Here is a 17,883-nt window from a genome sequence, read left to right as displayed (position 1 = left end):
CGTTTCTAGCACATTGGCTTCATTTTCTTCCACAATTTTCTCAGCAACCAGACGCTAACAATACATTGCTTTTTTTTTTTTGGGGGAGGAAAGAAGTTCTTTCATTCATTCAACAAACTGAATTAATGAAGAGTTTCTGTTAACAAGATGAGATTACATATTAATTTCTTATAAAATAGATCAATATACATATTAATTTCTTATAAAATAGAGCCCCCTTCCGATGGCACCAAAAGGGGACAGCTGATTTTTTTTTTTTTCGCGGGAGAAAGGGGGGAGTTTTGAGCCTTTTTTGGTTGAAAGTTAAAATGCTAACAATTATTGCTAAGACAATGCTGTTAATTCAAAGAACTCAGTGTTCACACCTCGCACCAAATGAAAAAGTCTTAGGTTTCTTTTGATTTAACTTTTCAAAAAAACTTTATTTAAAAAGAATTTTTATTAGTAAAATTTATTAAAAGAATTTTTAATTGTTTGCATGTATCAAAGATTTTATTAAAAATTATAAAATTACTTTAATATATAAATATTTTAAAGATATGTTATAAAAAAATAAAATAAAATTGTGATATAAGTTATTGACATTTTAAACAATTTAACCTTTAAAAAAAAAAACTCTCCAACTGTTCCACGCAAAATTTTAAAATTTGAACTTTTGTAAGTAAGTCAAAATAGCTTTTTAATCTTTAAAACTTCTACTCAAAATATAACTAAACAACAACAAAAATTTTAAAAAGAATTTTTATGATTAAATAAGTACTTACCGTCATTAAATAAGCCACACTAAATATGCACTTACATGAGCTTGATGTACCATCTTATTTGCATGCTTGTTCGTAATAATACAATCAAAAATAAATATGGAAGACTTGAAATTATTTTGTTGAACAACAACAATTTATCCCTATAGTGCACTAATGGCAACAAATAAATGGTTCATTTGTTCTGCCTTGAGTCATGGGTCGAATGCTTGATAATTGATACCAAATGAAAAATCTAAATCTATTAGGTATTTTTCCATCAATCTAAAACTAATAATTTCACAAGCTCTATTTCCTTGTCCATAGTCCACATTATTTGATAACGACATTTGAGATGCTTAATGATTGTATCCTCTGTCAGTCATTGTTTAGCAAGTGTCAAAAGATTAATGGTGCCTTACTTAGTGGTAATCGAAATAAGTTGAAATTAGAATGAGAATAAGTTGTTTACTTAAATTACAAAAATCAAAATTAAAATGAATTGCTTTTCTATTAATGTGTTTATTTTATCTTAAAATTATAATGAACAATTATAGGTTACTGAAGTATCATCTATTATTTGTTGTCCTTAGTACTATTTATATCTATTATAATATTAACAATAATAAGAATATAAATTAATAATAAAACTAAAAATAATAACAATAAAGATGATGATGATTATTATTATTATTATTATTATTAAAAAGCCCCTGGCGCCTATGAGGTAGACGAACGGGAGCTAGTGACGACAGGTGAAACACACAACTGTTGCTCAAACGACGACGACATGCTCGCCAACTGGCGATGGAGCTCTTGACAGTGATGACAATGGAGCATTGGAAGACGATGATGGGTCTTTGATAGCCGACAGGTGACCAATGACAATGTTGGAGGAGGAGCTTAGTAGCAACGACGATGGATCTTTGGCAGTTAGAGCAATTTCGAGATATTAAAAGAAAGGGCAATTTTGGGATATTAAAAGTTAAATTGGGGGGGGAATGAATAATCCTAGGGATTGTTGTCTAATTCCCAACACTTAGAATCGGACTCTCATTCCCTAAACTCATATTCACATGGGTCACACGTAGTTGATTCCAATTAAAATCTACGACATATGAAATATATACTATTAACAATTTCAGAATGTGTCAATTTTATAAATTTTTTACTTTTAACATAATTTTACCTACAGAATTAATGGTGCATTTGCCAATTTATAATCAGAATGGACTAAAGTTGGAACATGTTGAAATAAGAATTATAATAAATTATTTACTTAAGTGGTAGTTAAAATTGGAATGAGTTATATTTTCATTAATATGTTTATGTCGTCTAAGAATCAGAATAAATTATTTTATATTACTAAAATGTCCTTGGTTAATTATTGTTATTTTTGTTATCATTTATAATAACAGTTGTGATTATTATGATATTATTGTTGTTGTTGTTTTCATTATTATTAATTTATAACAACACCAACAACAAAAAATAACAAGGATAAGAATAATAACAATATTTTATTTGAGGACAAAAGTAAAATTACGAAATGTAAGTGGGGTAAAATGGTGAGATTAAGGAATGATAACTTGATTTCCAACCCCACATAAGAATCAAGTTCATATTCTTTAATCCCAAAAATATGTGAACTCCAATCATTTCATTTACGTTCCCTCTAATATTTTAACAAATAAACATTATCAATCCTTCTTATAATAGATTTATAGTCTCATTCTAATTCCCTAATCTCATAAGTCAACACACCATAAATATTTAGATCTATCATGTTCCTTGTTGCTCTCATTCTCATCATACAATAAACATATACTTCATTTGTTATGAAGCTAAAAAATATGCTATATTTTATTCTTAGCACCCAATAAATACACTAATTTATTTTTTCTTACTCTATATATATATATATATATATATATATATATATAGTTGAAATGATGAGTTCAAGAAATGGGAGTTTGATTCCCAACCTTGTATAAGAATTAAGTTCTTATTCTTTAATTAAAAAAAAAATATATGTAGGCTCCATACATTTCATTTTTATTCTCTATTATATTTTAATAGATAAACATCATTAATCTCTAGATCCATCCTGTTCTGTGTTGCTTTCAATTCTCATCATATGATAAACATATGCAACATTTGTTATGGAACTACAAAGCGTGACACACTTTATTCTTAGCACCCAACAAACACACTAATTTATTCTTTCTTGCTTAAGGAAACGGAATAGTTAAAAAAAAAAAGAAAAAGGAAGAACTGATTTGACACCGTTGAAGCTGTTATCCAATAATATTATTGTAATGAGCCACTCAGGATTATGCCCACAATTTATGTTGGGACCATTGAGATGCCATTGATTACGTCTTCTTGACTTTTTAATTCTAATAATAATAATAATAATAATAATGAGTAATTAAAAAATTGAAGGTGATTGGAATTCAAGGAATCAAGGACAATTGGACCAACCACCCCTTGGTTAATTGGAGTCTGTGCGACTCCATGGTGAGATTTCAGTGCTTCCTCTTATTGTGATTTATAATAAATCTTATCGTATGCTTATTAAGACAGCATTAAACCTAAAAGATTATTATCATCTTACTAATAAAGCATACACTTAATTGAATATTAATGAGAGATTTTGATTTGAAGTGACATAATTATTGTCCTTGCAGACAAATAGCAATTGTGGTATTATTTTGAGCCACTAGATTATTTTATTCCACAATATTAAAGATGTTTCTTTAAAGTCAAATTAACAAAAAGGATAATAAAGAGAACTTACTTTTAAATTATAAATTTAGACAAATCATTTCTTATCTAATATACTCACTTTACAGTTTACATATAAATTTAAAATAAACAATAGTAAAACAAATTAATAAAGCAAAAATATAATTGAAAAGTGGTTGTAAGGTGAAGAGAATAAACAATTCATTTGATGAAAAAAAGCATGAGAGACAAAAATGACTGTAAAGAAAGCATGAGAAAAACAGTATTTGTTACTGCTTGGCAAAAAAAGGTAACAAGTAGAGAGATCTAATCTTTGTTATGTAGGGTTTTTCTATATACACTAGGACATTTTAGAATTAATAAAATATTATTAGGGTATTTTCGGGACTCTATATGTTTTAAGAAAGCTCAAAAAACTCTACTTGGAGAAGCCCAATTTTTGAGCTTCTCCAAATAAGAGCAAAATAACTTTTTTAAATCTCAAGAACTCCTCAACAACAAATACAACCAAATAACTATATTTTTTCAAAAGAACTTTTGGGTTTAAAAAAGACCAACCGAATACAAACCTAATTAGGACTATGGGCCTAGACACGAAACACGTCCACTGTAGTTACGCAAGCTAGATGAGATCACAGCTCTTGCTATGGACCATGGGGCGACCCGATATGTTGGGCTCAGTTAAGCCTATTAGACTGCAGCCCATACGTCGGGTTGACCCATTCGACATTTTTCAATTTCATTTTTTATTTTTTTGTGTTGGGGGGGAATAGTAACTGTAATTTTTGTTTATTTATGTTGAATACAAATTATTTAATAAGTGCATTACAATATTATATAAAATGCTAGATTAAATTGGCAAAAACAATATCCTTTGAATAGGATACAAATGGACCATATAATGCTTATTATGCTCTTTCTTTTACAATATGAATGTTGTCCGACCCATATGCGAGGGAAAAAAAGTATAATAATATTTAGTTAAAATTGGAGATAGAATAATATGACCAGCCAGGTTTATTACTAAGTTGTCGGAAGAACAACAGTGAGGCCAACGCTGATTCCGAAGAGAAGGATCAACAATCCGGTGAAGTTGACAATAAGTGCTTCTTGGTCCCGAAATAATCCCAAGAAAATGAACTTCTGAACCAACCCCGTCTCTGCGGTGCATATTGCCAAGAAGAAAATCACCAGCCCAAAGAATGAGTGCCATGGCAAGAATGAGCCTCTTGCCGACATTTCCGCACCTGGGAACACATATGAGAAGAACGCAAGCAGCCACTGCACAATTGAATTAAATTTTAATCAAACAAAGGCTCTGTCAGTTCTTCATTTGCGATCCTAGCCAGGAGTCCGCACATTTTAAAATGCAGATTTTGAAGCTGGTTACTTAACGGTGGCTGTACATTAACTGTACTTTTAAAACTCTGTTTTACAAAATGTACGGATGTCAGCGCTTGATAATGTTCATAAACTCAGTTACCTGCAAACCATATAGGCAGATGGTAATCATGCCGAGCCAAGAATGTAAAGTATACATATTTGGGATTCCTGATTCGTGATGAAACTTGAAAACTGCATAAATCCCTATAACTCCAGCCAAAAGAGCTATCAAATGCAACAGCCAATGAACTGTCTTTTGTGCTCTTCTTGTTCCAGGGATTGTCTTGTATGCCATGACAGCTGACCTCAATTTATATTCAATTAGACACTTGCAATCATTTTTTATGTTCATAAAAATCAGTTTTAATAAAACCCCTATTTCTTTCTTCGCTTACCTTCTCCTCCAATTAACACAAATCCAATTATCATTAGCAGTGGATGCAGCTGCAAATTAGAAAGCAAAAGGAAAGATGAAACGAGTGGATAAATATGCAATACGCAAAAGTTTTTGCAAGATACTTGTTTAAAGGACCGCACATTGAAGATCTTCAATTGGTTGTCAGATTTGAAGGCGAGGCCTTCTCGTTTGTCTACGAGCCATACAAGCAAAAGCACTGTCACTGCTACGACCAACAAATGCGCAAATATTGTAACTGGAGTTGCCGAGACTTGGTAGCTGCTTTTTCGCGGCGCCATGGGATTAGCAGGCTATTGTGCGTTGGAAGGATATGAAATGGGGAACTGTTTTCCTAATCTCATTGCATTGATTTGATCAAATCATAACTGTGCTAGCTATATAGTCTGTTTTAGAATGGACAAAAAGAGGGTACAGTTTTGTAAAAAATTATGTGGTCAATGCCTTGAAAAATTTTGCAATGTACAAATGCGAAATGTACAAAGTGAGGGTTTTGTTTGCTTCCCAAACAAGAAAGTTGGAAAAACCGCCCTGCCGGCTTGATGTAAGATGGCAAGTCTAATGATTTGGGAAAAAAAAAAGGTCTTCCAAGTCAATGAATTTAAGAATGAATAGAAAAACCCATTACAAATCAAACATAGAACTTCGGAAAACATGTGAATTCATTTTTTTTTTTTTTTTAATGTTTATATGATGACTTGATGAATTTGCAAATGAAATTGTGTCACTTGGGTAAACTGTTTTGTATTCAACTTCGACTAATATTAGGCATTGTGTGTAGAAGTTAAAAGTTTAGAAAGATTTAAAGAAGTTTGTTTGAGTCCAGAGTTTAAATTGAAACAGATTAGACAAATATCCGTCTGATAACAACATTCAAAATGCTTTTGATTATTTTGTGTGATTCTAAATGCATGTCAGCCAATAGAACAGGACAGAACTACCTACAGGCTACAGGTCACATTCTTCCTTTTTCTCACTCTCCAAGCCCCAAATTTTTAGAGCATGATTGAATATGATATGTCTCGAATTAATCATACGTTGAAGATCCCATTTATAATTGTTGTATTTTATTTCAAATTCGAAAGCATATTTGGTAAACAGTCTCAGTTTCGCTTCTAAAATTAATACGACTCTAATCAAATGCTAGTTATTAAAATTGATAGCAAATTACTTGCGTAGTGGGAGGAGCGGAGGGGAGATGGAAAGGGAAAAAGTAAAATGAAAGAAAAAGAAAATTGCTCAATGTGCTTTAAGATTGAAGGGCATCCTGCTTTAGAATTGTCAAAAATCAAAATAATATTATGTTCTTCACTTGGAGCTACTATTTTTTAAACAATCAACACATGGACTTTTTCCTGTTCAACTTAATGGAAAACATATAAACATATGAATAATCGAAATAATAGATGTTGTAAAACACCAATACAATGCAAGCTGAATTGCAAATAATAAACCAAAAAGGAAAAATCACACACCAAGCCCGAAAGAATACGGTGTCCAACTAATAATAATTAAATCACACATAGCGCGCAAGAGCAACAGAGAGATCAACAAAAAGGCCGAAGAGCAGGATTGATAGTCCAGTGAAGTTGAGCAAACGACCTTCACGCTCGTGATGCAGTTTCAAGAATGTAGCTGCCTCCATCAATCCTGTTAGAGCAGAACATATTGCCATGTACAGGAGCGCCCTACCCCCGCATACATGCCATGGCAGCATTATTGCCCTTCTTGCCTCTGTTGGTCCTCGAAGCATGTATATAGAGAACCCAAACAACCACTGCAAAACAATAAACTCGCTCCATTTTATTAAGTATCAGGTGGAATCTTCTTTAAGTGCATCGTAACAATTTTTTTTTTTTTTTTCATTTATTTACCTGTAAACCAAACAAGCAAAAGGTGCCCATCCCAATCCAAGAATGCAAGCTATACATATCCGTCAAACCGGCCATATCATGATACTTGAAAACTGCACATAAGCCGACAACTCCTAGGCAAAAGGCAGTCAAATGAAGTAACATATGAACAGTCTTCTGCACTATTCGCGATGCAAACACTGTCTTGTATGCCATCATTGCTGCCAATGCACCAAATTGAAAAAAAAACCGTTAGGAACTTGTACGAGAAGCAATGATTAGTTAGCATTGTCGGATTTGGCAAAATTAATAGAAAAGTGCGTACCTTGACCGGCAAGGAACACAAACCCGCAGAACATAAGAAATGGGTGAACCTATGAAGACAAGAACAATAATTAATTTCTACTATCCACTCATTTGAATTCATTTTTTTAAGTAGATTGAAACATTTGTAAGAAATTGGTGAAGAAGGGGATTCTCCTATAAGTACATTGAAAACGCGGTGTGGATCGTCTGAATCATACTCGATTCCATCTCGATAATGCAGCAGCCAAACGAGCAGAAGAATGATGGCTAATATGCCAAACAAATGCGCACCTATGGTTAAACGAGAGGCTGACCGCCTGTATGAGACCCTGTCAATAGAATAATCCATGGCTGCTGCTGCTGCTGCTGCTGGTGGTGGTGGGAGGAAGGTGTCAAGTAGTTGATAAGGCACTTAACGAAATTGTTCTGCTTAAATACTGGCTTGATTGAAAGACTAAAAATCTCTTTGAGAAAGTGAAATGGAGAGTTGTATTATTCCTAGAATTGCTTGGCTTGTTGGGTTTGGTATATCAGGGAAACTTTGTGCTTTAGTTAAGCATCAAAAGTACGACAAAGGGACTAGTAAGAGGTAAAGGTAGAAGGAACCCCCAGAGACGAGAGTAAAAATTTATACACCGTATGATGACTAGAAGAGCTACAGTTTAATTTTACTCCCCCAACTGTTCAGCCATGCACTTGTAGACTGCATATTTTTTAATGATTTTACTTCGTTCCTTCTAATATAACCTCCGCCTTTTGTACATTCTAATAATTTTTTGTTTATTTTTGGGGATAATTGTAACTTCTAATAATTTCTTCTAGTAATAGGAGAAATTTTAGAATACATCTGAGGTATCATATCACTCATACAATAAGTAAATGATATCATGATATGTGCGTATTTATTTTGAACCACTATCATACAAGTGATAGTTATATTAAATTTAATTACACATATTATAGATGCATCAATTAATTATAGTACATCTAAAGTATTCTAAAATTTCTCTTAATAATAGCGGTGGTGAATTGTGTCATTGCGGTGTTGCTTCATTGTTAATTAGATTCCCAACTTTTTAGATGAAAGAAAGCTCCAAGCATGGAACAGCCCATTAGTCTATATGGGCTTTTGTTTGACACTTGAATGTGTGTAATTAAGCAGATGAATGATGAAAAATTCTCGAATTTTTTTTTCCCGGAGTGGCTTGTAGGTTAGGCCAAACAAAGTTTCATAAGATTCACTAACATGATAAGACCTACACGATAAAAACGATTGCCAGGTTGGCTCATTCATGGGTCAACCCATTAAAATATAATCCATAAGGGTTTGGGTTTGGATTTAAGCATCAAAACCTATTTTACCCAATTCATTAACACTTAATACTAATAGTTTAAAAAATTAACAAATTAAATTATTAATTTTTAAAGAACAAGTAAATTGAATTTTTGTTAATATTATATGCAAAATAAAAAAATGACTTTAAACTTAATATATTATTAAGTTATCACAATTCTTAAAATTCCTAGAGAATAATTATTATAGAACTTAGTCGTAATTAGCTCATTGTATGATTCTTATGATTTTTAATCACTAATATTGGTGTCTAGATTTAAATTATTGATTATTTATGGTCTGTATTATTGGATCGTGTTAAACATTACGAATATTAAGGTTTTCTGTCATTTGGTGTTATATTTTTTAAAAATCTATTTTATAACTGGTTATGTGTTTTAAATTAAAAATTATAATCAATGGATCTTTGACCTAGAAGGAGAATTCCTGCATAAGAATATTATGGGATTAGTTAATAGATGAGTTTGGATATATATATTAACTTAACACTATACGATAAAAAATAAAAAATAAAAAAAGACACCAAATCGCCTAAATACGACCCATGAGCAAGCATATTGTAGATTAACCACGAAAACAAAACATACTTGATTGCATCTTTTTATGTTGGGAACATAACCTTACTAACAGCAAAGCTTAAAATATCAAACTCATAACTTCTAAGAAACCTAATGTTTAAACGACGGCACGTGTCTGCTAAAAGCCAAGTTTTCATAGAATAGTTAAACATATACTAAAAGTCTACCGGGCGTGGTCAGAGAAATCTGTATCAATGCAGAAAAAAATAAAAATAAATAAATTTCATCGAATTCCATGAGTCTCTCTTGGGGTTTAAGTGTTCCTGTTCGCACCTCTTTAAAGTCCTCCTTTTCTAAAAGAAGCCTATATAAAATTTAACGTATTTTCTGTTTTGAAATTTTTTTACTTTAATGCCATAAATACCCCTTAATTCACCCTTCTTAATAACGTCCCATTATATTAACATATTTCTTTCTCTTTTTCAGAGAAAAAATATTTTAAACCATGATCGTTATTCTGCACAACAATCGATCCAAAAGTCTTTTGCTGAAGAAATGTCGAATAAAATAATATTAAATTCTTTAACCGTTGAATCTTCACCTTAATGGTTCGTTTACTTCATAAAATAATAATGTGGTAGAATGAGAATGAGTTGAGAATGAGAATAGACTGAAATGAGAATGAGAAATAAGAATGAGATTCTAATGTTTACTTGACAAAAATAAATGGGAATGAGAATGTAGTGGAATATTATTGATATGTTTATTTGGCAAAATAAATGGGAATGAGAATCAATTTATCAAAATAGCCTTAGTATTAAATAATGTAATTTTCATTAACTAGATACATATATAAATATTATTATAAAAATGATATTAATTAAAATAATAAATGCTAATAATAATAATAACAATAATTAATAATATTAATATTAATAAAAAATAATAACAATAATTAATAATTTAATAATAATAATAATGACATATAAAATAATAAAATTAATTGTGACTTGAACGAGGGTAATTTGGGAAATATGAAAAAATTAGAGGGATATAAAAGTAAACATGAATTTCATTCTCATTTTCTCATTTTCATTCCCAACCCCCCGTAGGAATGAGATTCTCATTCCTTACTCCCAAATTGTTTGGCACCCACATATTTTATTTTCATTCACAAATTACATTTTGTCAAGTAAATATGTGTTTCATTCCCATTTTTTTATTCTCATTCCCTAAACCCCCAAGTAAACACACCATAAAAGTATAAAAAAATCCACTTCTCCATGATAATCTAATATAGTGATATATGTGATAATAAACAATAGTGGAGGATAATTCGCAATCAATCAGTAAATGTGAGGGAAAGAAAAATAAAAAATAAAACACATATGCCACACACCATTAATTAAATTTCATTTAGAAGACATGAATTTACTTTTCATACATCTATTTATTGTTACTTTAACTAATTTTCAATACTGCAACTTAAAAATAAAGTTGACGTTGCATTTATCTACAATCTACTTGACAGTTTCTAGTATAATAAGAAGAATGATTATTCATGCAATGTTGTCAAATTTTTGGGTGATTATTTTTATTAAAACACTAGGAAATAGAACCGCACTTCGTGCGGTTTTAAAAACAGAATTTAGTATTATTTTTTTATTACTTTACACTTGATAAAACTGATAAAAAATATGAATTTTTTTTTAAAGATGACGCAGCCTTATAAAACTAATGTTATTTATGAAAGTTAATTATTTTTTTGTTAACTTTTAAAATATATATTAATGTGTATAGTTAAGTGTACATAACATTTTCATTAATAAAAATTATGTTCACACTAATCAACTCTTCATTCTTCTTGGTATTAACAGACTCCCACATTTTACAAAGCCTAACCCTTATCATCCAACTATCTTTATCATTGTTTAACTCATGAAGAAAAGAATATTCCATGAAGCACACAATACAAAAAATTTAAATAAGTCAAAAAATAAAAACACAAGAACATTTCTAAAGAGGATGTTGGTTAAATAATAAAAAAAAACCCAAACATGACCAATATTAAATACTTAATATTTATATAGTTTGAAGAAACCAAAAGACACTAAATAAAAGGTTGCATAATTAAATATGAAATTATTCAATTAAAATTAGGTATAGTGGTATTGGTGAGGGAAGATGAAAGAACCTTTCTTCCTATATTAATTACTTGATATATTTTAAACCACTAAAGTTTAGTTGTTGGCTTAATAAAATAAATGAATGTTTCAAAACTATAATTAATTTATTATTAATGGTTACATATTGTTGAATTTAAATAGAAAGAAGAAGAGACATGTAATCTTTTATAATCTACTAATTATTTTCTATTTTTAATATTTTGTAATGTAATTATTTTTTAATCTCAACCAATATATTAGATTATAGAGAATATAAAAAGATGAGAAATAATAATGCCACAAATCTTAACTACTTAATATTTATAGAGTTTGTAGAAGTCAAAAGGCACTAAACACAAGGTTGCATGATTAAATATGAGATTATAACATTAAAATTAGACCCTAATGGCATTATTGAGGGAAGATGAAGGAACATTCCTTCCTATATTAATTAATTGATATATTTAAGCTACTAAAGTTTAATTGTTGGCATAATAAAATAAATTAATGTTTGAAGACTTATATTTAATTATTATTAATGGTTACATATTATTGAATTTAAATAGAAAGAGAAAGAGACATATAATCTTTTATAATCTAATAATTATTTTTTTTAATATTTTGTAATGTAATTATTTTTTTAATATCAACCAATTTATTAGATAATAGAGAATACAAGAAGATGAGAAATAGTGATGCCACATCACCTCCTCTAGTCTCAACCTTATATATATATATAGATTTTTAATATTTTGTAATGTAATTATTTTTTAATCTTAACCAATATATTAGATAATAGAGAATATAAAAAGATAATAAATAATGATGCCACAAATCTTAAATATTTAATGTTTATGGAGTTTGTGTTAGCCTATATGGCTATAAATATTGATTTTGATGATAACAAACCACATGTATTTATTAAGTAAAGATTTATGAATTGTGCTTTTATAATAAGAAAATGATGTTATGGAATTAAAGCATTTTGGACTAAAATGAAAGTAATTTCAAAATCTTTGATAGTGTTTTAAATTTCGGATTTGGACCTATTTGAAACTATTTAAATATTTTTGGGTCATTTTATAATTTCACAAAGTTTGGGCGAAATCATAATTTTAAAAAGTTTTGGGATTAACGAAGCATTACTTAGAAATTCTGAAATTTGACATATTTGTAAAGTTTCATAACGTTTTAGGCCATACTACAGTTTTATAAAGTTTTGGGGTCAAACTGAAAATTTAAGAAAAATTTCACTGTAGCAGGTTACTGTAGCATCCAGCGTACCGGTTATAAAAACCGAAAAACCGGATTCGGAGTAGAATGTATCCAAAACGAAAACGGCTTACCGAATTCCGAATCCGGCAAGCCGGTTAGGTAAAATTTTGCCTTAACGGTAACATAAATCCGGCTTACCGGATTCCATAAACGACAAACCGAATACGCCTAGAATGTGAGTAACGGCTAGTTTTCGAGCTCAAACTATAAGAACTCAAATCCAACTCATTTTGAAGCTCTCCAACAAGCAAAAACAAAAAGCACACGTGATATCTTGAGCATTCAACTTGCAAAACACAAATCATTGAATCATTCATTGTTCTTCATCTTTGAATATCTACTTATTGAGTGAGTTTCATTGTAACTTTCATTTCTTCAATTCATTTGTAAAAGTTTGAGTGTGTGAGACACTTGAGTGAAGAGATTGGAGATATAATCTCTTGTTGTAAAGGTTCATTGACACCTCGAAGTCAATTGTAATCGTTGAAGCCTTGGAAATGATTGGATAATGAAATCCTCGAGCTTGGATCGCTTGGAGGCGTGGACGTAGGCGGGGATTGCCGAACTACGTAAAAATTCGTGTGTTTGTTTCTCTTCTCCCTTACTCTTTAATTATTGTGCTATAATTGAACTTATTGTTTTCAATTATTGTTAAGACATTAGATTGCTTGTTGTGTGGATTTGTTAGGATAAATTTTAAAATTCCAATTCACCCCCCTCTTGGGTTGCACACTTATATTTCAGTTTGAAGAAGCCAAAATGCACTAAACAAAAGATTGAGTAATTAAATATGAGATTATGACATTAAAATTAGGCTCTAATGGTATTGTTGAGGGAAGATGAAAGAACCTTCCTTCATATATTAATATTAATTAATTGATGTATTTTAAGCCACTAAAATTTAATTGTTGGCATAATAAAATAAATGAATGTTTCAAGACTTATAATTAATTATTATTAATGGTTACATATTGTTGAATTTAAATAGAAAGAGGAAAAGACATGTAATCATTTATAATCTAATAATTATTTTCTATTTTAATATTTTGTAATGTAATTATTTTTTAATTTTAACCTATTTATTAGATAGTAGAGAATATGAGATGATGAGAAATGGTGATGCCACATCACCTCCTCAAGCCCTAGCTTTATATATATACTAAGAAATAGAACCGCACTTCGTGCGGCTTTAAAAAAAATTAGTATTATTTTTTTATTACTTTGCAATTGATGAAACTAATAAAAAATATGAATTATTTTTTTTAAAGATGACGCAGTCTTATAAAACTAATGTTATTTATGAAAGTTAATTATTTTTTTGTTAACATTAAAAGTATATATTAATGTGTATAGTTAAGTGTACACAACCTTTTCATCAATAAAAATTATGTTTATACTAATCAACTCTCCATTTTTCTTAGTATTAACAGACTCTTACATCTTACAAAGTCTAACCCTTATTATCCAACTATTTTTATCATTGTTTAACTCATGAAGAAAATAGTACTCCATGAAGCATACAATACTAAAAATTTAAATAAGTTAAAAAATAAAAACACAAAAACATTTCTAAAGAGAATGTTGGTTAAATAATAAAAAAAACTCAAACATAACAAATCTTAAATGCTTAATATTTATAGAGCTTGAAGAAGTCAAAAGATACTAAATAAAATGTTGCATAATTAAATATAGGATTATGACATTAAAATTAAGTCATAGGGCATTGATGAGGGAAGAGGAATGAACATTCCTTCCTATATTAATTAGTTGATGTATTTTAAACCACTAAAGTTTATTTGTTGGCTTAATAAAATAAATGAATGTTTCAAAACTTATAATTAATTTATTATTAATAGTTATTTATTGTTGAATTTAAATAGAAAGAGGAAGAGACATGTAATCTTTTGTAATCTATTAATTATTTTATATTTTTAATATTTTGTAATGTAATTATTTTTTAATCTCAACCAATATATTAGATTATAGAGAATATGAAAAGATGAGAAATAATAATGCCACAAATCTTAACTACTTAATATTTATAGAGTTTGAAGAAGTCAAAAGGTTGCATAATTAAATATGAGATTATGACATTAAAATTAGACCCTAATGGCATTATTGAGGGAAGATGAAGGAACATTCCTTCCTATATTAATTATTATATTAATTAATTGATATATTTAAGTCACTAAAATTTAATTGTTGGCATAATAAATAAATAAATGTTTCAAGATTTATAATTAATTATTATTAATGGTTACATATTATTGAATTTAAATAGAAAGAGGAAGAGACATGTAATCTTTTATAATCTAATAATTATTTTTATTTTTAATATTTTATAATGTAATTATTTTTTTAATATCAACTAATTTATTAGATAATAGAGAATACAAGAAGATGAGAAATAGTGATGTCACATCACCTCTTCTAGTCCCAACTTTATATATATATTTAATATTTTGTAATGCAATTATTTTTTAATCTCAACCAATATATTAGATAATAGAGAATAAAAAAAGATGAGAAATAATAATGCCACAAATCTTAAATATTTAATATTTATGGAGTTTGAAGAAGCCAAAAGACACTAAATAAAAGATTGAATAATTAAATATGAGATTATGACATCAAATTAGGCTCTAATGACATTGTTGAGGGAAGATTAAGGAATCTTCCTTCCTATATTAATTAATTAATGTATTTTAAGCCACTAAAATTTAATTGTTGGCATAATAAAATAAATGAATGTTTCAAGACTTATAATTAATTATTATTAATAGTTACATATTGTTGAATTTAAATAGAAAGAGGAAAAGACATGTAATCATTTATAATATAATAATCTATATATATATATATATAAAGTTAGGATTTGAGGAGGTGATGTGGCATCACCATTTTGCTTCTTTGTATATTCTGTATTATCTAATAAATAGAGAATTTTTTTTAGATTTAACTTTTCATCTTCTCATAATTAATTTGATTGTATTTAACTCATTTAATAAATAGTAACTTTATTAATATATATCATTCTTCATCTTTTTATATTTTTTATTATCTAAAATATCTAAAATATTGGTGAATATTCTTTGTACTTTTTTTCTCTTTCTATTTAAATTCAACAATATGTAATCATTAATAATAATTAATTATAAGTCTTTTGAAACATTTATTTATTTTATTATGCTAGCAATTAAACTTCAGTGGCTTAAAATACATGAATTAATTAACATAGGAAGATAGGTTCTTTCATTTTCCCTCAACAATGCCACTAAGACCTAATTTTAATGTCATAATCCCATATTTAATTATGCAACCTTTTATTAAGTGTCTTTTGGCTTCTTCAAAATTTATTATGCTATCAATTAAACTTTAGTGCCTTAAAATACATCACCTAATTAACATAGGAAGAGATGTTCTTTCATCTTCCCTCAACCTCATCTTTTATATTCTCTATTATTTAAAATATCTAAAATATTGGTGGATATTCTTTGTACATATTTCTTCCTCTTTCTATTTAAATTCAACAATATATAACCATTAATAATAATTAATTATAAGTCTTTTGAAACATTCATTTAATTTATTATGCTAGCAATTAAACTTTAGTGGCTTAAAATACATGAATTAATTAACATAGGAAGAGAGGTTCTTTCATCTTCCCTCAACAATGCCACTAGGGCCTAATTTTAATATCATAATCTCATATTTAATTATACAACCTTTTGTTGAGTGCCTTTTGGCTTCTTCAAATTTTATTATGCTAGCAATTAAACTTTAGTGCCTTAAAATACATCAACTAATTTATATATATATATATATATAAAGTTAGGACTACAAGAGGTGATGTGGCATCACCATTTCTAATCAATTCTCATATTCTCTATTATCTAATAAATTGGTTGAAATTAAAAAATAATTACATTACAAAATATTAAATTTAAAATAGAAAATAATTATTAGATTATAAATGATTACATGCCTCTTCCTCTTTCTATTTAAATTCAACAATATGTAACCATTAATAATAATTAATTATAAGTCTTGAAACATTTATTTGTTTTATTATGCCAACGATTAAATTTTAGTGGCTTAAAATACATCAATTAATTCATATAGGAATGAAGGTTCCTTCATCTTCCCTCAACAATGCCATTAGAGCGCAATTTTAATGTCATAATCTCATATTTAATTATTCAATATTTTGTTTAGTGCCTTTTGGCTTCTTCAAACTCTATAAACATTAAATATTTAAGATTTGTGGCATCATTATTTGTTCCTCTTTCTATTTAAATCCAACAATATGTAACTATTAATAACAATTAATTATAAGTCTTTTGAAACATTCATTTATTTTATTATGCTAGCAATTAAACTTTAGTTGCTTAAAATACATCAATTAATTAACATAGGAAGATGGGTTCTTTCATCTTCTCTCAATAATGTCACTAGGGCCTAAGTTTAATTTTAATAATTTTAATGTCTCTTCCTCTTTCTATTGAAATCCAACAATATGTAATCATGAATAATAATTAATTATAAATCTTTTGAAAAATTCATTTATTTTATTATGCTAGCAATTAAACTTTAGTAGCTTAAAATACATCAATTAATTAACATAGGAAGAGAGGCTCTTTCATCTTCCTTCAACAATGTCATAAGGGCCTAATTTTAATGCCATAATCTCATATTTAATTATGCAACCTTTTATTTAGTATCTTTTGGCTTCTTCAAATTTTATTATGCTAGCAATTAAACTTTAGTGGCTTAAAATACATTAATTAATTAACATAGGAAGAGAGGTTCTTTCATCTTCCCTCAACAATGCCACTATGGCATAATTCTTCTTATTCTAAATTTAAGTTTCATTTGCTTGTCATCATCAACAACACAAGTCGATTATGATGCAACTACCATTATAATTAATGGAGAACGACGAGTTATCCTTTCATTATATAATCAATTCATTATATTTTTGCAGCAGTCCACAAGTACTGTATGCAAATAATTAATTTACAATTTCTCAAATCACTTGCACTTTCACATTTTCTTCTTCTTTTAACCCAAAAAAAAAAAAGCTACTTTGCTGCGAAAATATTATCTTAATTTTTTTTTCCTAACAA

At 28.5% G+C, this 17,883-nt stretch overlaps 2 protein-coding genes across 2 annotated transcripts; both read right to left on the bottom strand.

The window, feature by feature from the left end:
* Nucleotides 1–4,385: 4,385 nt before the first annotated feature.
* On the bottom strand, nt 4,386–5,675 carry LOC102629809 (probable ascorbate-specific transmembrane electron transporter 1). The gene is made up of 4 exons (XM_006469269.3): nt 5,409–5,675; nt 5,267–5,315; nt 4,972–5,171; nt 4,386–4,769 (listed from the first exon to the last, which is right to left on the bottom strand). Exons 1-4 carry the CDS (start codon nt 5,565–5,567, stop codon nt 4,512–4,514), a joined length of 666 nt encoding a protein of 221 aa, XP_006469332.1. The 5' UTR covers nt 5,568–5,675; the 3' UTR covers nt 4,386–4,511.
* An 863-nt stretch (nt 5,676–6,538) lies between these two features.
* On the bottom strand, nt 6,539–7,909 carry LOC102616642 (probable transmembrane ascorbate ferrireductase 3). Its single transcript, XM_006469233.4, has 4 exons — nt 7,630–7,909; nt 7,465–7,513; nt 7,161–7,360; nt 6,539–7,063 (listed from the first exon to the last, which is right to left on the bottom strand). The coding sequence occupies exons 1-4, from the start codon at nt 7,792–7,794 to the stop codon at nt 6,803–6,805; spliced, it is 675 nt and encodes a 224-aa protein (XP_006469296.1). The 5' UTR covers nt 7,795–7,909; the 3' UTR covers nt 6,539–6,802.
* Nucleotides 7,910–17,883: the final 9,974 nt, after the last annotated feature.

This window comes from Citrus sinensis, chromosome 2 (genome assembly GCF_022201045.2).
Source record: "Citrus sinensis cultivar Valencia sweet orange chromosome 2, DVS_A1.0, whole genome shotgun sequence".
Taxonomy (NCBI): Eukaryota; Viridiplantae; Streptophyta; class Magnoliopsida; order Sapindales; family Rutaceae; genus Citrus; species Citrus sinensis.
Note: the sequence above shows the minus strand (reverse complement) of the source record. Positions and strands in the feature narration are given on the sequence as shown.

Coding starts and splice junctions, on each gene's coding strand:
- LOC102629809 (XM_006469269.3), bottom strand. CDS start 5,567: ATGGCGCCGCGAAAAAGCAGCTACCAAGTCTCGGCAACTCCAGTTACA. Junction 5,172..5,266: donor TGTGTTAATTGGAGGAGAAG/GTAAGCGAAGAA, acceptor AATTGAGGTCAG/CTGTCATGGCATACAAGACA. Junction 4,770..4,971: donor TCTGCCTATATGGTTTGCAG/GTAACTGAGTTT, acceptor TCAATTGTGCAG/TGGCTGCTTGCGTTCTTCTC.
- LOC102616642 (XM_006469233.4), bottom strand. CDS start 7,794: ATGGATTATTCTATTGACAGGGTCTCATACAGGCGGTCAGCCTCTCGT. Junction 7,361..7,464: donor TGTGTTCCTTGCCGGTCAAG/GTACGCACTTTT, acceptor GTGCATTGGCAG/CAATGATGGCATACAAGACA. Junction 7,064..7,160: donor TTTGCTTGTTTGGTTTACAG/GTAAATAAATGA, acceptor ATTGTTTTGCAG/TGGTTGTTTGGGTTCTCTAT.